This window comes from Melopsittacus undulatus, chromosome 6 (assembly GCF_012275295.1).
Source record: "Melopsittacus undulatus isolate bMelUnd1 chromosome 6, bMelUnd1.mat.Z, whole genome shotgun sequence".
NCBI lineage: Eukaryota > Metazoa > Chordata > Aves > Psittaciformes > Psittaculidae > Melopsittacus > Melopsittacus undulatus.
In genome coordinates, this window is record NC_047532.1 from 70,446,108 (window position 1) to 70,470,696 (window position 24,589).

General features: G+C 37.5%; 1 protein-coding gene across 1 annotated transcript; it reads right to left on the reverse strand.

Moving 5' to 3' along the window:
• Positions 1–8,237: 8,237 nt before the first annotated feature.
• Positions 8,238–16,652, reverse strand: RBP2 (retinol binding protein 2). The gene is made up of 4 exons (XM_005153937.2): positions 16,523–16,652; positions 12,819–12,997; positions 9,913–10,014; positions 8,238–8,291 (listed from the first exon to the last, which is right to left on the reverse strand). Exons 1-4 carry the CDS (start codon positions 16,593–16,595, stop codon positions 8,238–8,240), a joined length of 408 nt encoding a protein of 135 aa, XP_005153994.1. The 5' UTR covers positions 16,596–16,652.
• Positions 16,653–24,589: the final 7,937 nt, after the last annotated feature.

Genomic DNA, 24,589 nt, shown 5'->3' on the forward strand with positions numbered 1-24,589 from the left:
GTGCACACTTTTTCTTACCAGGAGGGTGGAGGGTGTGGGGAAAACAAACTATACTTCTGTAAAACATTTTAATACTGGCATAATTCTGCATTTTATGATATGTGCTTATAAAAGCTATCACTGATCCTGGTACTAACAAGTAAATAATTCCTGTGTGGACCAGTCTGGAGAGAGACTGAAATCTTCTGTTTAACCACAGATTAAGGCAGGTTTTGTAGTTCCTACTCCTCATTCATTAGTCTCTGCACTGAAGAACTTCAGGTCTGTAGTCTGTGATACACAGCAGGTAACCGTAGTATAACAAATGAACATGGATCAGCTGTTCCACAGTAAAACACATGCATGTTTCTGCCCAGTAGTTTCTTGTCATTAGAATAAGTAAAATCACAACAGCCTCCCTTTCAATGAAAGAGGGGGAATTTTTTCATTTTTGTTTAAGCAGTACCTGAGTGTAGACATCTGCAGGTGGACAGTTGCATGCGAGCAGCTCCTGGCACCAAGTTGACCAACCGAAACTACTTCCTATGTGATAATTTTCTATGCGTCAAAAGGCTACGCTATGCCATCCTGTACAAAAAAAGTCACTATAACATCTTGTATGGTAGGACATTGCTATGTTCCTATGCATACTTATCTGTTTTGCTGACAAAATACAGCCTCATTAAGTGGGTTTGTAACAGGAAGAGATGCTATCCACTCTTTGAAGTTTTTACAATATTTAAAATCATACTTTAATGAAAATGCTATCTGATTTTTTTTAATGTGAACTATTTCATGACAACTGACTAATATTTTTACATTAAATGCAATAGAAATCAGTGCTGGAGTTACTTGCAGGGCTTCTCAGAGATGGGACTCGGAAGACTGTCTCTGACTGGAAATAGAAGCTGGGAGCTTGTATAAATTAAACCTGGGGAGCCAGTATTATTTTGTCAGCAGTACTTTTGGTGACTGTACATTGGCTAAGATTATTCTGTTGTTCATAAATGTGATTTGATTTGGACAAAAAAATGGGCTTTCCTAGCTTCCATCAGGTTTGTATTTATACTTCTAGTGACAAAAGGAGGTTTCTGACAATAAGCCTTTGCAGCATTTACCAGGCTTTTCAGGATTTTTTTCTGTGCGGAAGATGATAGTATAAAAAAAAGATTATACCTTCTGTATTACTCATGTTATTTAAAAAATGATTATGTACTTTCTCTTCTAAAAAATAATTACTACATTAAAACGTTTGTCTTCAGAGAAGATGGTGCACATTCTTCTATGGCTTCAAGTAACTTCATAAAAGGCCATAGAACACATTAGCATTAAGTATTTAAGAAAGCTTACCTGTATCGTGCATTAGATAGGACAGGCCCCCTGTGCTTTGCAGCTCATTTCATCATACAGTGATGTCGTTACAATCTTACACATTAAGAAGAGCTACATTAACCAAGATATATTTTTTCCACTCTCTAATTACAACTGCCATATAGTAAGACCCAGCATTGAACTAGGTATTGAAGTTCTCAGATTGAATAAAGATGTCCTCTGGCATCTTTTTTTAGTACCTAATCATAATGCAGGGGGGAAAGGATGATAAAAACACTGGGCTACCTTTATGCTCTTCAGGCAGTGGATATTAACTACTGCTGATGCAGCTGACAGGAAAGGATAGGAGTAGTAATGGCTTTCATTACCAAAGCCTAATGGAGTGGTCAGGAAAGAAGGATAAATTACAATCTTTTAACAATCTGAGGCCAATTGATTGAAATGTTTCCATATTTTGTTCTTAGTCCAAGTGGAATCCAGAAAATCATCAAAACATGCAGCATGAAGGCTCTAGTAATGATATAATACCTGGGAAAGCGATTTAGACTGTAACTGCTTAAGGTGCAACCGACTCTTCTGTGTGAATTCTGTGACTGCAGAACTGTATCCAGTGTATGGTTTTAGGAGTCTTGACTGTTACTGTGGTTGGTAATCTACACAAAGGACTACAGACATTTCATTTTGCAGGCCCAGATTTTTATACAAGTCATTGCATTGTTTTTATGTCCAACAGAGTGATGCTTATTTATTCTATGAAATAATTTTAATCTGTGTCTAATCCCATGAGGAAACAAATCTGCAGTGAGAGGTTGATTGTTTGGGCATTTTTAAACCCTATTCCAAGGTGCCAAAACGTGTTTCATTGGAAGATTCCTGACATATTATAGGTCTCATTTAAGTTACTTGCACTAGGACAGCTACAGAGTTCTTTCATATACTTCATAAATAAAAACACATATCTGAGAAGTTAGTATAGTGTCTTCATGCACAGCCTTGCTTATAGTTTGAGACCTACAGTAAACTGAGCATATTTTTCTTTATTTATGACTTTGGGAAGGAATGACTTTCTTCTTTGAAATAAAAGACAAAGAGAAACTGTATCAAGAGAACACAGATACTTATCTTTGTGAAAAACCTGTAAGTCCAAGTCCAAGCACAAGGGCCAGAATCTTCATTGCCTTCACTACTTGCTGTGTCAATGGCACATCACAAGGTTTAAACTACTAAAGTATGTTCTGCAATTATAATTGTATTATCATAGAATAGTTAGGGTTGGAAAAGACCTTAAGATCATCTAGTTCCAACCCCCCTGCCATGGGCAGGGACACCTCAAACTAAACCGTGCCACCCAAGGCTTTGTCCAACCGGGTATTGAACACCACCAGGGATGGAGTATTCACTACCTCCTTGGGCAACCCATTCCAGTACCTCACCACTCTAACAGTAAAGAATTTCTTCTTTATATCCAATCTAAACCTCCCCTGTTTAAGTTTCAACCCATTACCCCTTGTACTGTCACTACAGTCCCTAATGAATAGCCCCTCCCCAGCATCCCTGTAGGCCCCCTTCAGATACTGGAAGGCTGCTACAAGGTCTCCACGCAGCCTTCTCTTCTCCAGGCTGAACAACCCCAACTTTCTCAGCCTGTCTTCATATGGGAGGTGCTCCAGTCCCCTGATCATCCTCATGGCCCTCCTCTGGACTTGTTCTAACAGTACCATGTCCTTTTGATGTTGAGGACATCAGAACTGCACACAATACTCCAGGTGAGTTCTCACGAGAGCAGAGTAGAGGGGCAGGATCACCTCCTTTGACCTGCTGGTGACACTCCTTTTGATGCAGCCCAGGATACGGTTGGCTTTCGGGGCTGTGAGCACACACTGAAGCCGGCTCATGTTCATTTTCTCATTGGCCAACACCCCCAAGTCTTTCTCCGCAGGGCTGCTCTGAATCTCTTCTCTGCCCAACCTGTAGCTGTGCCAGGGATTGCTAAGACCCACGTGTAGGACCTTGCACTTGGCATGGTTAAACTTCATGAGGTTGGCATCAGCCCACCTCACAAGCGTGTCAAGGTCCCTCTGGATGGCATTCCTTCCCTCCAGAGTATCAACAGAACCACACAGCTTGGTGTCATCGGCAAACTTGCTGAGGGCACACTCAATCCCACTGTCCATGTCACCGACAAAGATGTTAAACAAGACCGGTCCCAACACTGATCCCTGAGGGACACCACTCGTTACTGGTCTCCAGCTGGACATTGAGCCGTTGACCACAGCTCTTTGAGTGCGACAATCCAGCCAGATCTTTATCCACCGAGTGGTCCACCTGTCAAACTGATGTGTCTCCAATTTAGAGACAAGGATGTCATGTGGGACAGTGTTGAACGCTTTGCACAAGTCCAGGTAGATGACATCAACTGGTCCACAATTCCTTTGAGTCAACTTGTTCCATGGTAGTAGAGGTTCAGGTAGTTGGTATGAGATCATCTTCTGACAAATATTACCCTCTCATAGTAGTGCATCGCCCTTGTAGAATCTCATAGTACTGGTACAACAAGCTAAGGGGAGTCAGGTAAGAAGAGGTGTAACTAAAAAAATATCCCTGTTGTTGTGAGCAGATGTTGCATCTGGAAATCCAAATCAGGGCAAGGGCTGGAGCTGTCTAGACTTCCACTGGGGACCACACTGAGTCTTGCAGCCCCATGATCAACAGATAATTAATTTCTGCCACTGTGTTTTAGTCACAGTCAGCATTGATCTTGCTCTGCTGCAGAATCACTATGCAATTAGTACAGCAGTAGAAAACCTGGCTCTGCTTCCTGGTTTAAATGGCACAAGTTCACTAAAACAGAAATAGTTCAGTTATGATCATACAAAGCCTTTCTCTGGAAAACAGTTATTTTCCTTTAGTGACTTCTGATGTGCTAACATTTTAACTGAGCGTTCGTGTTTTCTGTGTATTCAGTTTATGCCATCAAGGAAAGCAATTTGCTGTAATGCTACTCAAGGCACCCATTAGTAGCAAACAGCAATCTGTGTTTTTAGAGAACCAAGGCTGTTATTTCACAAAGGGAGCCATTCAATTCTGTCTTAATCCTCTAACCAGTAAAGCTCATCTTCCAGATGCTATTCCTGACTATTTTACTGATATTGGTTTCTCAAAAACGTTTAGAAATTTAGAGTAAAATTTATATTGTTGTTGGTGATTTATTAAGAAAAATGCAATACTATGTATATCTATATAAATAAATGTAAATTCTCAATTATTTGTTTTTGTTTTTGAGTTAAATTGCCATATGCCACATGGTTTTGGTTTTAGTTGCATATTTTGATCATCTAAGTTGAAAGATGAGTGTTTAACTTAAAACCCTTGTTCCTAATCATTCAGGAAGTTTATCACATTCTTTTGTTTTTGAATCTTTGAAGCAGGTATCAATAACAGTGAACAGTGATAAACATTTTCCTGACACTGATACTTTGCATGCATTAAATTCTGCAGCTCAATAGTCTGCGTTATCAGTAGATATGTATGATCTGACTCAGGATCTGATCTGGCTGAATGGAATGACACCACAGAAGTCCTCTGACTTAAGTAGAATATGTACTGTCATCTGTTGTATTGCCATTTCTATTTAATGATGTCTGAAGCACTGCAGTGTGAGATATAATTATTGCAAGTGTGATATTTAGAGAATAACTGAGAAATTTTTTGCAGCTATTGAAAATCTTGTCAGATTAATTTTATTTTAAATCTCATTTTCACACAATGATTTCTTCTCATCTTCACCATCTGCATAACAAGCGTAATCAGCAAGCTGAAATTAAAATATCTGCAACCTCTGCCCTTGAAGTCAATCACAAATGAAACCTGAGAAGAATGTGTTCTGGTGGGGAAAAAACTGAAGAAATCCTTTCTATTAATCTCTCCCCACCAAGGCAAAATATTGCCATTGCTTAAAAAAAGTACGAATAAATGTATTTAAACAACTTAATGGTGAAATTCTATTTGTCTTCATCAGATCTTGAAGTCAAAGCTGATTTAGAAACCTCCAACTTTCTTTTACAGGCAGCACATCAGCAGAACACATAGTATATGCATGGCATATTTGAAAGCCATTCTGTGCAAATATGTGACCCTCCAGAGCTTAACAGAAAGATGGCCTCTTAGGAGCTAGCCACAGAACATTGTTGGTGGGAGCATTTACAACATTATCCTGCAGCATTTCCCTGCGGTGCTGCTTTCTTCTTTTAACAGTTGATAAGAAAATGCTCATTCCTTGAGGGAGGAAAATCAACTCCATGCAGAGGGTTTTTACAAATTCCACCATAAATATTTCTTACACACACCTTTGTTTTTGTCTGTTGAAAAGTCCAGTGCCAGGTAATGGTATTGACTCTTTGTCCAGTACTGTACTCACTAGGAAGTGCTTTTGTTACAGTTGTCTGGATCAGAAGGTTGCTGGTAAATTTCCTTCCTGTTAACTGTAGTTGAGTAATATTCTCTATGAGGAAAAGAATCAATGCAAATAGTAATCCTTCAAAACAGCTGAAACATCACTGCATGCCAGAGGGCTGAAAAACTGGGACTGAACATCCTCTGATTTACCAGTGATATCTGTTCCTCCTGTGCAAGTACTTAATCTGCTGACAAGGAGATAAGGGACTTTGTACAGCTTAGAGACCAATCTAACATCACAAATACAACACAAACAAGTATATATATATACATGCATTTGGAAGCAAATGTAGTGCAACAAAATTAATATCTCCTCTGTCTCCAGTTCTGCGCATACAGTTACAAAGTTGCTGTCAGTTCCTACATATCTGTATGTGTGGGAAGAAAATGCTGTTCTGCAATGTAAAAAACATTGCACATTTGCTTACTCCCTGTTAAAGCATTAAAGAAAACTGATGACCAAAAATGGTCAGATCCAGTTTTCTCCTAATCAAAGTCTACTGAAGTGCACAATTGCCTACTTCATGAACTACCCTACAGTATCCATTAGATAAAAACCAGTAAACATAATAAGAAATCAATTGAAGAATGCTTCCTTTCCATCTGCAAACTCACTCATTGTGATTTATTGATAGTTCTTTGTGCTACATGAAAGGTTTTCCTTTGTTTTCCGATTTGGTGTGAAGTTATGAAACCCCGCATCCTGCAGGCTTACTCCTGCCAAGAACCAGCTATGAGAAATGTCACTGATTAAAATGTGCACATTTTGTTTCCCAGTGATTACTTTGCTCTGATAACATTCTGAAAGCTTAATGAACTGTGGTACTTCCTATTCTAGTAACTAGCAGAGACTTAGAAATAGGAATTAAATATATTTCTAATGGAAAGTCAGGGTGAAGGCTGAATAAATAATAATAAGGTGTTTATCAGCTCCAACTGCAGTTTCTTCTATGTGAGCTAACATTAGAGCATTGCTTAGCTGAAGTACACAGGAAGTTTGATACAAGTCAACTTCTGTCAGGAGAAGCAAAGTCCAATTCATAAAAACATCCCTATATACACACCTCTATGTCCATGGCCATGTATTAGTGACTTACTAATCTGATTGGGGTTTTTGCAGATGTAACCTTGTTCTCAGCTGGGACACTGTTTCACTGCTTTCCTGTCTTTTAGGATAGGAAAACAGTGAGACAGTAGGAAGGCTAGGAGACGGGGAGAAAGAATATATCCCCATTTCTGCAAAGTGTTTTTCCACATCTCTTATCCAATTCCCTACAACGGATCTGTTTAGTGAATTGCCACTCCTCCCATATCAAACAGAAGATGAGGGCCTGTGGACAATATGGAATTGAAACAGTGATAAAGTTTATGAGAAAATTTATATATCTGCAAGGCAAAGTTGTAGGAAAAACAGGGTATTTTATAAGAATAATTCATATGGTTGGGAAAAAACAGATGAGCTTTTGGGCATACAAGCCCTTCTTCAGTTCTGTGGAATGTGTGTGTTCTGTTGAATAATTTCTATTTACTGAAGTAGTGCTCACCATCCATGGTTAACTTAAACTTGCCTTTAGCAAAGAACATTAATTCCTTTGAAAAACCTGAAATAAAACTTAGAAGAGTTGTATGGAAATGACTTTTCTTTTTAAAGTCTCTGAAAGGGAGGTAGAAGGTAAAGACTGCAGCTGAGTGGGTACTCTTTATGCACAGGGTATAGGCAGTCTGTGTGCACTTTGCAGTTTTTCTCCTACAGCCATAAGTATGGCTTAGTTTGCACGTCACGGAGCAACTCTTGAATATAAGGTTTGATACAAACAGCAGATTTCTCCACTGGGGTTTTTAGTAGGACATCAGTTCTAGCTGGACTTTAGCACCATTGTCAGCGATTCACTTTAGGAACATATTAAGGAGCTACAGCATTTCACATTGGCAAGGAAACATTATCAGGTGGTAACCACTAGCAGCTATAGACATGGGCCTAAATCAAATCAATCACCTGGATGCAAAAGGCCACGTATCATATTCACCAAGCCATTCTGTTGCCTGAAACTGTGGACTTTGTGATCCAGAACTAAATTAAATAGAAACAGTCCAGTGAATGCCCAGTTTTACTCAGTCATCCAAATACATTATTATATTACAGATGTTATGGAGAGATACACTGTGGTCATGATCATTGTAACTGTTAATTTTCAGCTTTGTCACTGCAAGACACTCCTCTGGAAATGATTAAAAATATGTAGGAAAGCATGATTTTAAAGACAATTACTTTTATTTAACTCCAGACTGAAATACAAAGGAATTTATGATGTTTGTAACTGTTTGATGTCATTTCTATAAAATATGTTTGTTCCCATAAGCAGGCATAAAATACATTAGCAAGGTGGTGTTGAAGAATTATTGCAAATCTGCCTTGGTTCTTCTCTTTAGACAAAACATAACAGCATAATGGTGCAGCTTTCTGACCAGTTTTATTTTTTCTTCTTATATACCTGATGGCACACCTGGTCTTCACATGTCAGTTCCTACAGTGTTAAAACAATTAGTTAGTATATAGTGGTACAAGTCGTATTTTGCAGATCCTGCCAGAAATCACTACAACTGAGCCACTGCAATAAAAAGATGTATTTATGACGAAGAAAACAAAGAGAATAGTGTATTATATGTAACCAAACAGCAGGCATGCACCACATGTTGCAGTAATTAGATTTTGACAGTTAAACTGAGGTTTAAGAAGCATAAACATAAAAAATGCATAAAAATTGCTCTTTAATGCAAAGCTTTCTCATGCTCTATTGTTAAAACAATGTACTGTAATAGTTAATAATTCACGTTACCTCATAATTATAAGAAGCTGTGAAACAAGGAATTAAATAAAAAAAAGATGCTTTGAACAGATGAGGACATTTGAATCAGAGACATACCCAAACCATCTTTTAAGGGACAGAACAACACAACATTTTTGCCCCGTGTTGCAATGGACCCCTTAAAGGTTGGCACACGTGCACATTGCAATGCTGTCAGTTTGGGTAGTCTTCTCATTAGCCTGTGCCAAATCAGACTTTGAAGTGAGCTGCAGCTGGCTTTTTGGCCAGCAATACAAGTCTTCAGACTTGTAAAATCTACTTAATGTCTCTGTTTTCGCCACTCTTAGCCTGAATCCTAGTGCCAGCATGTAGAACCTTTATTAGGTCAGGTTTTGCATATATGTTAAAATAGCATCGAAAAGGTGTATGGGACAATTGGCTTTTAGTTAAATGTCAGACAGTGTTCTTCCATTCATTGCTTTGACCTTCCAAGCATGCAGACTTGAGGCAGTGTGCCTGGCCATACCAGCTACCTGTAGGGCACACGTGTGAAGTAGTAGGTATCTAGAGGCAAATCATGAGACAGATCAATGAGCTCTGCTCCATAATCTTTCTCCACCCAGCTATTGCAGCATTCAACACTATCATGCCCATTTCTTGATTGCTTTTCCAAGAAACTCTGGAACCATTATCATATGTATCTAGATTTTTGAAATCTTTCTGGACTTCACTCCTTATTTCCTGCACAGGCTCTTTTGGCCTACCTTGGACTCACCTCATTTAGCTTTGGAGTCCAGCTTACTAACTGAGATATATGAATGTTTTGACTCTTTTCTTGCACTAGCACACAATAATTGCAGTGTAGCTTGTTTGCAGGATCCTCTTGAATACCGAGTAGTTTCTGATATGTATTACACCACTGTACACTAAAATCACATAGTGCTTCTTCCAGAACAAAAATGGCATTTTTCTTGCAATCTGTCCCATATGGTTTGGGGTTTTTTTGGGTTTTGGTTTGTTGGGTTTATTTTTCCTACCACCAATGATATAGGAATGAGCTGATGTTAGAGGTGCAATGTAACAAGAAGGGTTAATAGCTGAAGGGCAGAGGACTGGAGGAAAAAAAACCTCTGAAGGTTATGACTTAATTGGGAGCAAGTGGAAAGAAATTGAGCATTCCTGAGTTGTAGCAGAGGGAGAATTTCCTCAGAGCTCAGTGACTGGAGCTGTCTAAATAAAGACCATTCAAACTAGAACAAGAACTAACCCCTTGAAATGGAAAACCACACTTTGTTGCAGTGTCAGTTATGTACTACGAAATTTGTGTAGCAGCACTTACCAGATGCAGTAGGTCTCCTTCAATCCAGTGCTTCCAGCCCCTGTTTTTCTTTTCACCTTTCTGAACACACACCAGTTTGTCACCGTCCCAGGTCACTAGTGTCTGCATGAATCAGATAATTAACTCAGATATGTTATCAAGAAGTTTATCAATACATGAAAATAAGCTCAATCAAACAATTGGAAGACACAATTCCCTACCATTCCCCACCTTCCTCCTAAAACCCCCCAAAGCAGACAGTCAACCAAAACCTGGATGCATTGAAGATGACAACAGGATTTTGATGTGAAGCTTTTATAGTGCTTTGTTGTCATTTCCATGCATTTCTTCACATACATGAATATAAAGTGTTCATACTAACTAGTGACTTGCTGGATGAATTAACACTTGTGCCATGAATGCAAATTGTCTTTTTATTTTCTTGCCATTTAAAGCCATTAATACAAAGATTAGAAGGCTTGATGAGTGAAGATGTGGGGCTTATACCAACTAGTGCAGTGCTAACACCTTTTCTAGCTCTGGATCAAATAACAAATGGAAGTATATGTTAATATAACCTTATGCAATAAATCTATTTATATATTGTTGTGCACTTTCACAAATGACCTTTAAAGAAGAATTATCATAAGCTGGACAGCATGCTCTAGCTGACCCTGCTTGAGTAGAGTAGGTGATGTCAAGAAGTCCCTTCCATCCTCAGCCATTTCATGATTTGGTGTGATTCAGTCTATCACTAATAAACAGGATAGTGGGCATGCTGATTCTTGTCCAGGAGCAGGATGACCACATCTGTAAGAAAAATTTCTCTTTACAGGCTAAATTATCTACTCAGATAGAGTACATTCAAAGCAACTTTGAGTTGCTCTAGATTTGAACTGTTGGACTGTAGGGAGGCATTTAACCATGTATCACAGGCAAATCCTCATCAGAGACCAGTTACAATTAGTGGAAGTTCAGTTATTAAAAAGCTCCCAGAGTACTTGGAGCTTGATTTATTTTCTAGTTCAGCACTGGGAGATTTATTTCTCTTTTGAGGGAGCTTTCTATTGATAACAAGACAAAATTCATTCCATTTCAGTTAACTTCTTTCTTATTTATGGAGCTTTTAAGCTACATGCTCTTTAAATTATCCATGCCCTCTTTACATTTAAATGTTGCCTAGCAGTTTCATTACCTTCATCTACTTTCAATGTGTCTGAGGCATTGTTTTGTTAATAAAATGACCGGAAAATTCTTTTATAGCAGTCCAGAGAATAATGGCATGACTTGCTTACTCGTGTCCCTCTCCTCTTGTTAGATACAAGTAACGTGATTTGTTTAGGAAAGAGTATTAGGCAAAAATGGTTAAACCAATTAGGGTTATAAATGTACAAGCTGTACTCCCATTCTTCCTTCCAAATATCTTATAATGAAGAGAAGGGTCTGCAAATGAAATGATTTTGCACAGAAAGGCAATGGCTTTGATAGTGGTGAAGAGTACTAGAATCTATGGATTTAAGGAGTGGTGCAATTAATGAGTCCTTAGATATTCAGTAATGCCTTCAACTGATCTAAAGAGATGTGGGAGCAATGTTTCAAAGCAAAAGGTTTGTCACAGGAATGTGTCCCATCCAGTGGAAAAAAGTGGGTCTTACAATTTCGTGGCTTGCAGTGCTGTGAATGAGAAGCAATTTGGAAGAACTAGTAGGAATTACACTGCATCAAGTTTGAGGATGAAAAGTGATCCACAGTGAACAAACAATGTCTTCTGTTTAATTTGAGCCACTCTAGTGAAGGATAATGTGAGTTCAAATGTAAACACGTCCTGTACGCTGCCAATTTCCTGGGGCAATTGCCAAAACAAAGCAGGTCTTGTTGATAGTGAGCTTTGATACCAGTATCTCAGAGTTTGGCAACAAGTTCCAAAATCTTGTTTATTGAGAAACTTTGATGGAAAAGACAGCATATGTCTGTAGAAGAGCAAGAGAGCTGAGCTTAGCGGAAGAATAAAACTGCAGTAATTGGCAGAGGAGTTGATAGGGGTACATTCCGTGAGTGATGACAAAGACAGGCAAGTGATGCAAGATTAGCAAGATTGATGGGGACAGTCTGGGGAAATCAAAAAATCTACTGGCCTTTCTACCTTTGGAAATCCTCTTTAAGTATTTTAGGGGTGACAGGAGAGTAAAACAGAAGCAGTATTGGTACAGAAACTTGACTAACACACAATATAGTCCTTGATCCAAACGCTACTTCTCTGCATATCTCACTGAAAGGTGTATGAACATATGCCCACTGTTTCCTAAGGGAATTTTGAGCTCAGTTTACTCCTATAATCCTAAAGATGTTAAAGCATGCACTGCTGGGTATCCTTCCCTGTCTGCCACTGCCATTTTGGTCTTGTCCCTTCCCAGAGCTCCCTTAAGGTTAATAGCTGAGAGCAGGTCTATTTTTAACAGTGTCCAGCTGTTAAACTGTCCAGCTGAGGCTGAGCAGGCTCAGATGGAAAACACAGTGTGAACCTTGCCACTCAGAACTCAGAATTTATACTGAGTCACAGAAAGTCCTCGATTCAAATGGACGGATTTATAGTTTCAGGAAGGAAGATAAATAGGTCAAAATGCAGTTTGCTACTTTCTAAATACATAAAGGTGTATCAGAAAAAAGCTGGAAAAATCTCCTACTAGAAAAACATGTAATTAATGATTGTCCTCATGTAGCTGAGTAACCATCCTGATTTGCATGTATAATAAATGCTTGTAGCAGGAAGGAATACTGTCTCAAGATGCAAATTATTTCTGCTTTATAAAAATACCCTGATGTCTGTAAATGTTGTGGGGGCTTTTTCATGTATTCAGCTGATTTTGGAACTGCTCCCTCCTAGTACTGGCAGTAGTGTAAACAGATACAAGGCAGCAAACTTTCACCTTTACCACTCTGTTATCCAGGCCTTTGGTGTGCTCTTCAAACTCCACTCCCACAGTGTAATTCAGTTCATAGTTTCTGAGAGTACTGAGTGTTTTTGTTTTGAAGTTATCACCATCCTGAACAATCTCCTTTGTTTGTTTCAAATGTTTTGCAATCTTACGAGTTGCAAAATCAATATCTGCAATAAAACAGAGAAGAGAGTTTCACAATGAAAAGTCCCATATTTGCTACCAAAAATAAAACCCCACAGCACTTATATTAATGCATAATAAAAAACGCCAACACACTAGGTGTGGAACGGAGTTCCACAAACAACACTTTTACCTACAACATTTTGTAGAGAAAATGATCACTCCAAATAAAAATAGTTTTGTGTTTGTGAGTAGACTTTCAACTTGAGGATCTTCCATTGGTTATAAATTTACTTACTAACAGGATATCTGTGGGAATGTTGTGAGCTGAGTTACAACATACAACCAGTAGCGAATCCCAAATCTAGACTTTTTTTGAGAATGTGCAACAGTTGCTATTAGATGGGCTTGCCTTTTTGTCAACAAGAAGCTGCAGGGTGCCAGGAGTGCTATTATCACTTTATGCCTGGGAACCATTCTCTTCTCTTCTGTAAGCATGCAGTGTAAGTCCTGTAGCACCTCACATGTGAGGGTGCTGGTGTGTGTCCCGCAGGGTTACAAATGTTGGCCATCCCCAAAAGAAGAATCTCAAAATAATATTCTTTTTCAGAAAATAAGCATATTAGAATGTGTATGCAACCAAGGGGATTTTGGCATAGAATCATAGAATAGTTAGGGTTGGAAAGGACCTTAAGACCATCTAGTTCCAATCCCCTGCCATGTGCAGGGGCACCTCACACTAGACCATGCTGCCCAAGGCTCTGTCAAGCCTGGCCTTGAACCATTCCTGGCCAGGAATGGAGCATTCACCACTTCCTTGGGCAACCTGTGTCAGTGCCTCACCACCCTCACAGTAAGGAACTTCTTCTTTATATCTAACCTGAAATTCCCCTGTTTCAGTTTGAACCCATTGCTCCTTGCCCTATCTCTACAGTCCCTGGTGATGAGTCCCTTTCTGGGATTATAATTACATTGTAAATGTTACTTTTACAATGAACCTATGGTCTGTGGAACTATATAAGAGTTTAATTAATTCAAAAATATTGAAAATTATTCAAATGGATAAAAATAAGCAATGAAATAAAAGTATGACTTAACCACCATTGGTAGACAGCAGACACAGAGATGGGGTGTAGTTTAGACATTAAAGGGTGACAAATTAAAAGCCAAGAGTAAAAGAAGTATCTACGTACAACATTTGATAGTTCCTATTTAATATTCTGTCACCATTTTATGCAGAACTGATCCCTTAACATCCTTATTTTGTTCATGAAGAAGACTAACATTAGAATGTAAACAACTGCTTGCAACTGAATGCATTGGAAGTTTACAAAAGGAGAATATATATTGCTACAATGACAGTTTGCCCCAGACAATCCACCTAATGCCAGCTGCACTACCATCTGCAATCAGTATATCTGACCAGCTGACAATGAATCTTGTTATGGTGCTATATGCAAATGAAATAATCTCACATGCTTCTGCAAGAGATTGAAAACTGCTTTTGATTTGTTAGCCATCCTTTAGTGGTTTTGCATGCGAGTTTAAGCATTGTCAGCTCAGCAACATCACATACTAATGGAGCCCTTTTTTGGGGGGGTAGATTCATTATACTGCTTGTGAAGTACTAATCGAGATGAGTACAAGGATTGGCTTGAAAAAAATTATTACTTTTTAACATGGAGAATAATGTTCTTGTTCAATATTTATATTCAAGACTTCTTGGGTATATTTTATCTGTTGGGGTGGATTAGAGGGATCTCTGGGCCTGATTTATAGCCAGGTATCATAAAATCTAGTTCTCTCTGAGGAAAAAAATTGTCTAGACTTCCAAAGAAATGCTATTTCTGACTAATATATTAGTCTTGTAGCTCCTGGAGAAAAATCAGGGGAGGTTTTATTAAAGCATGGTTTTCATAACTGCATTTTGAACAATACAAGCAATAAAAATGATATGTTGTTCTATTCTAGTAGATTAAAATACTTTGTCGCATGCTTATGACAAAATCAAAGTGTCTGGCTTAAAGGGCAAAAGTATTCTTTAATTAAAGTATAGAAATGCATCTGCATTAATTAAAAGGATGGATGAATTTCAACAAACCAAAATCACATTGTGCCTTGAACCTAACCACTTTAATGATTAAATATCAACCTCATGTTTATTGTGAGAAACAGAGCAGAAGAATATCTTTTCACCCTTTCCATGTAATTTCCTTCCATTCAGAGAATCACCTATAGCCAAATGCATCTCTGCATTGATTGTGGTGGTGGGTTTTTTTTCAGTATTTAATTAGTGTAACTTACAAAATCTATATGCATGTATATACAAAAACCCCAATCATGTACTTAGGAAAGGCCAGCTCCAGACAGCTTCTCACGCATGTATAAATCTAACTCCCCTCTTTTTTTGCTGGTTTTGAAGTGAAGCTTTATTACTGCAGTGGTGGAAAGGTGGTAACTGTTCTTCCAGTGCCAATCCAGATTGCACTGAAGAAATTCTTGAGAAATGGTGATGTCTTCTATTATTTCTTGCTTTCAGCAAATCAAAGTCTATATCTTTGCTAACCTAAGTAGGGGAAGAATTTCCTACATGCTACTTAGTTAATCATAATGACCCAGAGCAAAAAGCTTATGCCTTTATGGGAAAAAAAAAATGCTTAAAAGACATTTTATATTGAAAATAATAGGTGCAGCACAAGAAAACATTTCTCTCCTAAAATCAGCTCAGTCATTACAAAAATTGAGTCTATCAGTGTAGGGAAAAATAAATCTACAAACAATAGAAACTTGAGATGAACAGACTTGAACTTGCATTCAGTTAACAATATACTAGAATCTACAAGCATTATCCTATACAATGAATACACAAACTGTAGCTATCAGGCCTCTAATGTTAAAGAGGCTAACAGAGTAGTAAGATAAGTTGCCTGAAGAGCAGAACATCTCTTTTTGCATGTACACATACATTGTCATCAATGATGGTCCTAGGCAAGTGAAATTAAGCTTAGTTAACCGCAAACCTATCTTTAAGAAATTCTGTGACCTAAGCCTCCTTGCTATGTATGAACTCCCACAGAAGCTGTCAGAATTATCTGCCCATGTGTCTTTAATTCTTTTTAAAGGCTTTTTTCACCTTTATCATCCAACTGGTACATAGAATTTCTACTACTTCAAAGCATTAATTACTAAACACTGTCATTACTTTAGGGACATAGAATATTCAATTTTTAACAGAGCCAGCCAGGTTGTGATTTGACTGTTAAAATAAGTATATACCAGGAGTAAAAAATATTTAAATCTATAAAATATCTGAAATACCTGTATTGGGTATTTTTTTACCATCTATACCTGGCTTTTCATTCATCTAAATAATGACTAATACATTTGGCTACAACTCTTCTCTTGCTTATATATTTAGATCACTGTAATTATATTACTTTTCTAAACTTTTAAAGTGATTGGCAGAAATCCTTATGTCACAATGCACAGAAATAGTCTCATTAATTTTTAGGAGGATTTTACTTATAAATTGAAACATTTTATCTTTATATAGTTAATATTTTTTCATTTACCTAAGGCGACCATGTAGCCTTCAAAGTTTTCATTGCTTTCCATTTCCCATGTCCCATTGTAATCAGCAGGCATGGTGGCAAGAGCTGAAAACCAACTGCAGATCAAAAGGTGAAGCTAGAAACAGGATCTGCTAAGAGGGTGTTTTATAAACCTTTTCATATCTTTTATTTTTAATAAGGTTTATGATTTTGTAGATAATACAGTTTAAGGGTCAGAGTGACAACCCCAGAAAACTTTGCCTCCATTAACAAAGTTCACTTGAACAGCTGGCAGATGCGGAACACTCTCTGAAATATATAGTCATACAGGATATGATTTTACAGTGACCTTTGTAAAGAACCACTAGCTATTATGGGATACCTTTGAAATATAGTGAACAGAGTGGCAAATTATACAACCTAGTTAAAGTTTCCAAGGTGAATTCTCTTTGAGTTCCTTTCCCTGTCACATTTCCCTATGAAGAACCAGTCTTACAGAGCTGACACTCCCAGAACTCCCATTTAAAATTAATGGAGGTCTTGAAAGCGCAACGAATGCAAGGCAGGGCAGAAAAAGGATTATTTATGTTGAAAATACTTTGGTTTTCTTCTGATTTTCAAAATATCTGTACATCAATAGCTGCATTTTTGTTTTAATTTATCAACAAGTTTAGCAAACGTTTAGTAAATCAAAATCACTCATAATTACATCAGTTCTATCCTAAAAATATTTTAAGTACTCCTAAACATAGCAGTTTGTGTTAGAGAGGTATTTTTCATTCAGCAGCATTACATTACAAGCAGATTTCAGTTGTGCAAATAAGTACATTTGGAATGCATCTGAAGAATTTCAATGTGTAGTGGAACACAGAATTTAAAGTAAGTACTAAAGGCAAATTATTATAAGCTAAAATTTTAAATTCTTTGGCTTTCATTAGCTGAGATAACTTATAGAAGCAATCAGGAGTCCAGAACTCCCTGTTTTTCCTTTATCTTCTTTCTCTCTCTTTTTTTTATGGAGATATTATTTAAAAATTTACCAGAAAAGTATTAAAATTTAAAATTTCAACTCAGAAATAAGCAAATTGAGTTACTGATCTTATGATATCTTCTTTAGACTTTCATTTAAAAAAAACACTAATGTAAAATTCCATAAATGCTGAAAAAAGGGATTAAATAAACCAAACAGAAACCACTAAAAAAAGTTGAGAGTTTCTAGGAGCTGTGTTCTTCAAATGTCCTTGTGTGATACTTAAGGAGCTAATTTAAGAGAAGGAAAAGAAGTATCTTGATCTATACCTATAGGACATATTAAAAGGGCTTTCAATCAGATATGAGACAAAGGCTCAAGGAACTGCAGTGACTGTTAAAATTAGATGAATTTCTGTGTGATGCACATAGGAAGGTCCCTGCATCCTTAACTGTATAATTTATCAATAGACCAATGAAATTCGTAATTACTGAAATCTTTAAATAGGTAGAAGTTGGCTTGCTCAAACATATGCCTTGATTCAAGCAAAATTTACTTGGCTAAACACATGTGTTTCTGCATTTCCTTCCACTATAAGAATTTCTAGGTGGAACACTATGAGTGGTGTTATATTGAAAGGGAAATTTGAAAACCTTTGTGCTTAAAACATTGTTCTGTAGTGACATTATGCAATACTTATGCAATAAGTTTGATTTTACATATCTTTGTGTACTTCCTTTCTTAGCGTCCACATTAATATATATATTCTTATTATTTATATGTTTTATGTATATGCTGAAATATTCTATAAAAGACAAAAAAAAAAGATGTTATTGCTCAAGTCAGCCACTCACAACCACTCAAATTGAGCAATGTAAGCAACATCACTTCCCTTGTGTACACACATAATGATCTTCAAGTGCATTATCACACTAGTTTTCCAACTGTAAGTTATTCTGTCCTTCAGTATACTAAAGGGATGATGTCCAGTTTATGAGCAGGTACTCAGTGTTTTTACCTTGTATCTTCAAATGCCTAGTGGTAGATTTATGAGGAATGAATCAGACTGACTGTCTACAATCACCTTCTAAAATCAGAGCATATGCTAGAAGCTCACAGTGAGACATTTTATATGCTCATTGGTTTTAGATATGAAGTAGTTTGCTTTGTATATATTAGTCAGTTTGCTAAAATATGGAAGTGATTGAAGCTGTATCTTGTGATGATCAACAATTAACACCCATTAAGAACTAGCAAAAAAAAAAAATAGTTCTATAGCTGTAGATATGTAGAGGTAGGCATATTCAGAGACAATTAATTATGAGATTAGAACACCCCTTATGTATAACGCCATAATTTACAGCATACACATATAATCATACAGGTTTTCACAATGATGCTTTGTTCATGCCTATCCCTTATTACTTCTTTAAATAGCTGGGGTTTTTTTCAGCATGTGTATTAAGAACTCCAAATTAGGAGTTCTCTAAGTATAAATTTGTCCATCAGCCTGAAATAGCTCTTTTGAGCCTTTTCAGGTAAACATGCAACTAGGAGGTTTACAGACACTAAATTGAACCAATTCAAAGAACTGGCTAAGCAGGGAATTAATAAAACATGAAATATTGACTTGACAGATCCCTGAGATGCTTCATGAGCTTTTAAAGAGTGGTGTGTTAGGGTTCATAGAAAGAATTTTCGTTTAGGAATCAATATTTTGATAAGCAAGTAAAACCTCTACAACATTCAGGTGCCTGCCTAAATCATATGGAGCCAAGAAAACGGTACAGAGGCTGTTAACACAATTTTGTTTTAAAACCTTGCATGGATAATTGAAGCCTGTGGATCACCAATCCACTGTATCCTCAGCATTCTCTTGGGTCTGTGCCTTGCTAGTTACACTGGCCTGCCCCTTGTCACATTCCAGCTTTAAAATGTAGACTTATTATCCACTTCAAATCTTAGAAACTGTTCTATTTGCTCTATTTTCTGTATACTGCATACATGGAGACAGACTGTCAAAATGACAGAGCGATATTTCCTTTCTATGCCATAAGTTTGGGGAAATGAATAAAGGTGCTTTGTCCTAATCATCATGATTATTTTGTTCTCAGCATCCTTTCCTTGCAAGACCAACAGTAATATCACAAAGAATGCCATGTATATAGCATGTGTTGAACCCTGGTAATGGGGGGAAGATTAGTGTTTTCTTCAGGTTTTCCTATATGTGTGTTAAAAGCCAAAGCTCTGAACTCATAATTTGTGTGTGAGGCTTAAACACAAGCATGAGTTTCATGGCTGAGTAGTAAGAGCTTGGAAATAAAGTGAAGTAATGAAAAAGTTGAAGACTTCAGTTAAAAGCCCAAATAACTTTTTCAGTCTTTATTTGTGGGTGAAGAAATAAAGATGCTTTTCTTGCCTCTGTCCTACAAATCTCTAATAATTCATTGCAATTAAAAATAAAAAAATCTCATAGGAAGAGCCAAAACTGACAAGATTGAAAGCCAAGTCCCAAATGTTGCTGTGGAATGAGTCAGCAGCCATGGAGGCTACTTCTAACACTTGCCTCCAGTTTCTCTCACTGTAGCTGAGACTTACCCAGAAGAGCAATCCTATATGGGCAGCTGAACCAAGTGCAGCCTTCTTGCAATCTGAAATAGCTGGTGCTACACTCTCCTTGGGAAATGTTATGCTGTAAAGCACTGTTAGGAACACTATATAAAGAACAGCACTACTGGTCAAACAGAATCTTTTCTGTAAACTTTTGGCATGGTATTCTAAAGAGATGGTAGCATGCTTCCCACTCTGTCCTCATCTCATTTAATTTCCCTTTTACATTATCTAATATACATATATAACATTGGAGAAAAATGCCTTGTACTCCCCCGATCAGCCCCTACACTCCTCATACTTGACAGCTGGGACTTTTGCCTATAGTTATTTGGTTGTTGTTTAACACACAGAAATATGGCAAGCTGCGTAAGTCATTCTTAGCAACTGAATTCCCCTGAAGGATTCAGACAGAAGCAGCACGGTCACAGACACCTATTATTATTTTTAACTTGTTAGCACATGTGCACTCCAGAGATATATTTTTGCCTTTAAGAAAATTAATCACTCAAAATGTATTCAGTGATGGCTGCTACTGCAAAAACAGTCAGAAGCGTCATCTCACCAGGCTCAGGGCTCTGTTCTGCACAAATGTGAGTAGTCATATTATACAGCTAAAAGTAAGTTGGAGGAGAACAATCTGCTTCTGGTCACTGTGTAAGATGACTTGCAGGCCTTGGGGGTTCAGCTGGGTGAAGACAGGCGTCAGTTATTGGGTAGAGAATTCACTAAGAAGTGGAAGGAGTAGGAGAGGACAGAATCACAGAATGGTTTGGGTTGGGAGGGACCTTAAGATCATCCACTTCCAAACCCCTGCCATATGCAGGGACACTTTCCACTAGACCAGGTTCCTCAAAGCTGGGTCTGACCTGGCCTTGAACACTGCCAGGGATGGAGCACTGAGAACTTCCTTGGGTAACCAGTACCAGTGTTTCAACACCCTCGCAGTGAAGAACTTCTTTCTTATATTCAACCTAAATCTCCCTTGTTTAAGTCTAAACCCATCACCCCTTGTCTTATCACTTACAGTCCTAGATGAAGACTTCCTGGCCAGCAACCTTGTAGGCCCCCTTCAGATACTGGAAGCCCCTCTGAGATCTCCACACAGCTTCTCTTCTCCAGGCTCTTCTCCAATTTTCCTAGCCTGTCTTCATGCCCACTTAACATCTTCAAGGGGTCAGCAAATAGTCTTTGATTCCCCAGTTTTTACTGGTTGCCCTCTGCAAATATCAAATGGCACTAAACTTCAGAGCCAAAACAGATATTTGCAGGAACAAACTTCACTTTGACACTCAAGAGAAGGGAGAATTCCTCCATTCACTTCTCAGTAGAAGAACGTTTGACATCTTGTTGACAGAACAGCAGGGACAGGCTGCAAAAGCTGTGGTGGTGGGAGGACGTAAACAGAGCGTGCACTTAATGCCAGTTTGACACATTTCATGTTTACCTTCAGTTTAAGCAAAGATGCACAAAAATATATTTTAACCATTCTTTTAGAGATAAAATTATTTGCTTTCTGCCACTGGATATTTTTACTTTGTTGTTTTTTTTTTTTTTTTTTCCAATCAATGACTTTCTCCAGCCATTCTTACCTCTTGTTCCACCTACTCTTGGTGATGGAATTGGATGCAGATGTTACACACTTTATTAAATAGAAGCCTTCCTCCTCTCTAACCAAGGACTTTGGCTTAGCTTTCAGAGGCTTCATAGTGTCACTAGCATTCATGTTACTGAGTTTAATAATAACAAAAAATCCCCCAGTGGATCCTACTGGCTTGAGAACTCAGTTTCATTGAAGTGTCTTGCATTATGAAAAATTATGCTGTAGAGCAATAATAGCCAATAGATAAAGCTGACCTTGATTTTCCAGATAAATAGGCAATGCTGAAGGTATTTGTCCCTTAGTTCTCCTGAGCAGTTATTCAAGGAAGCAGGTAAAAATCATTAGCCTTTATAAAGTCAGAAAATCTTAGGGAGCAACGTGGTTTCACCAAGGTCATGAAATAAGCCACTAGTCAGAGCAAGTTAGCAAGTATAGCCCTTTATGTTATTCACTAAAGCATGCTTCCTCCTTGGCTAACATTAATGTAGATTGAAAACCTGAACTCAGTTGAAGTGCTTTTGTCATTGCCATTAATGCTGCCTAAGTTTTCCCCTCAAAGATTTATTCAGGATCTGAATTCCCTGTATAAGCTATGCATTAATATCTGTAACTGTAATCTATAACTTAATTGTATTTATTCTGTGGCAAAATCTTGTAACTGCAGCTGCCACTTCTTATCTTCATCAGATAAAGGTTGCATTGCTCAGGCATTGAACTGGAATACTGATAGATGGCTTTTGAATTAAAAGAATCTATAGAAAGCAGTGTGAGGGTTTTTTTTTGATTCCATGGCAAGCAAAATTTTGCTAAGAAAAATGTGTATTTACTTTAGCTTGTTCATGCCTGACCATAAAAACTGATGTCAGTTTAATGCAGAGTCTCATCCATTAGAATAAAGCTGTAAAGTTTCAATTTCATCAAGCAGAAATAGTCCTTTCACCTCATCTGGAGGCCACTTTATAGGAATACTTTCAAATAGCTCAGTCCTCAAGTTTTCACATACTTCATAAGTAATATAATTTGTTGATAGAAAGATTTTTCTTAAAGTTCTAGAATCCAGATGAAAAGGAAAAGTCATATCAACTGGTGTAATTAGTGCACAGTATTGATATCACTGAAGCCATTTAGAAAATGACTGAAATCATTCTTGTGATAACCTTAAAGATCTAAAGTCACTGTCCCAGAGGGACAGTAAATTAAGTCCAAATGTATGGATGAAGCCCCGCAATAATATTCTGCCTGTTTGTTACACTTTACTGTGTAGCTACCAGTGCAGAGCAGTTACAGAACTGTTATCCTACTGTAGGAAAATTCCTAGGTAGGTGAGTGTATCTATTTCCTGAATGCTTTCTCTTTTTTTGCCATAAATCAGGTTTACTGCTTCAAGTAGGAAAAAAGTACTGGCTCAGTAAGCCAGAAGTAAAATCTTCCAGGTAACTGAATGCTATCATCCTGTGTTGTTGCATATCTCTTAGAACAGAGGTATAAGCCTCTTATTTCCTATTGATTATGGAATGATCTGTTTTGTAAAACTCATACATTTATTCATCACACTGTGTATGGTTATTCTTTTCTGTCTGCATCTTCAGCTCCACAACAGCACTCCTGCTGTGGGAAAACCTCTGGCTTCATTCTACCATATCCTACTGGAGAAACAAAGCCAGTGCATCCTGGAGCACAGTAAAAAATAATTTGGTGTAGTAACAGTGGCATTTGGATTTTTGTAGTTAATTTCCAGCTTTAATTTGGTGATTTTTTGATAGAAATAGCAGTGAAGAAGAAAATTTGAAGTAATATTTTAAAAAATGTATTTTGAAAAATCCAAATATCATCTGATATGGTTAAATGAATCTGTATACTCTGTGTTACAAAAATGCAACACACTTGACACTGCAAGAAGGTTCTTAAAGCATGTATATAACCAGTCTATTGCAGAATCCTTGGTGGCAGACCAGGCAGCATAACTCAGGACACATTACTGAAGTTAAGATTGCTCCCAGACTTCTGAAGGAATAGGTTCTTCATAGCTGTGTTGCCATGTGGCTTCAGGAACTGGATTCAGATGCATTCAAAGGAGGGTGAAGGCTTGTTTATATCTGATTTATTGATGTTGCCCCTGGAAGTCTAAATTGACATAGGGGATTGATAAATATTGTCATTTCAGTCTTTGAAAAAAAGCACCAACTACATTTAATAAAGAAGATACAGATAAAAACACATTTTCTTTAATTGTATATTTTAGAAGAAAATTTATATGTGTAGATGTCAATATGTGATTCTGTGAGCACTGAAATATACATATGCATACAGATAGATATACACCTACACATACACATACATGTAACAGGCCATCTTTTACTAGAAGAATAAAATGAAAGAAAATAAAATTGAAATAGGTGATACCCAAGTTAAAAAACTGAGGCTTAAATATAATCTCAGATTAGGAAAGTTTTCACCAGATATTCTGAGTGATGATCATCATGATACATCTCTTTAGTTTATATGCAAATAGGAAGGAAGGAAGAAAGGAAGAAAGAAAGGGAAGGGAAAAGGGGATAAGGGGAAAAAAAGGAGGGAGGGAGGCAGGCAGGCAAAGAAAGAGTCCTTACTGATGCATATAAAAGCGTATTTTTATCCATAATCCACTGTAAAATTTGTGTAACAGCTTGCCTAGAATGTTGCCAAAAAAACTGAAGGCAACTGAATGAATAAAGCAGACAAAGCATGTTTACCTCTGCCTTGCTAAAGCTGTTTGATACATAGTGCAAAAATGAAAGTATCACTCTGGTCTCCAGAGATGTTTCCCACTTGCCCCTTTCAGACTGTATCCGAATTTATAGTTCACAGCTGTTTGGCTTCAATTCGATTGTGTGAGAGTTTACAGATGATCTGAGGTTTGAGCAGA

What these genes read in the sequence shown, in the direction of transcription:
- RBP2 (XM_005153937.2), bottom strand. Translation starts at nt 16,595, where the DNA reads ATGCCTGCTGATTACAATGGGACATGGGAAATGGAAAGCAATGAAAAC. An exon ending in TGGATAACAGAGTGGTAAAG is followed by an intron (nt 10,015 to 12,818) that starts GTGAAAGTTTGC and finishes TGATTCATGCAG; the next exon opens with ACACTAGTGACCTGGGACGG. An exon ending in AAGGAGACCTACTGCATCTG is followed by an intron (nt 8,292 to 9,912) that starts GTAAGTGCTGCT and finishes TTAACACTGTAG; the next exon opens with GAACTGACATGTGAAGACCA.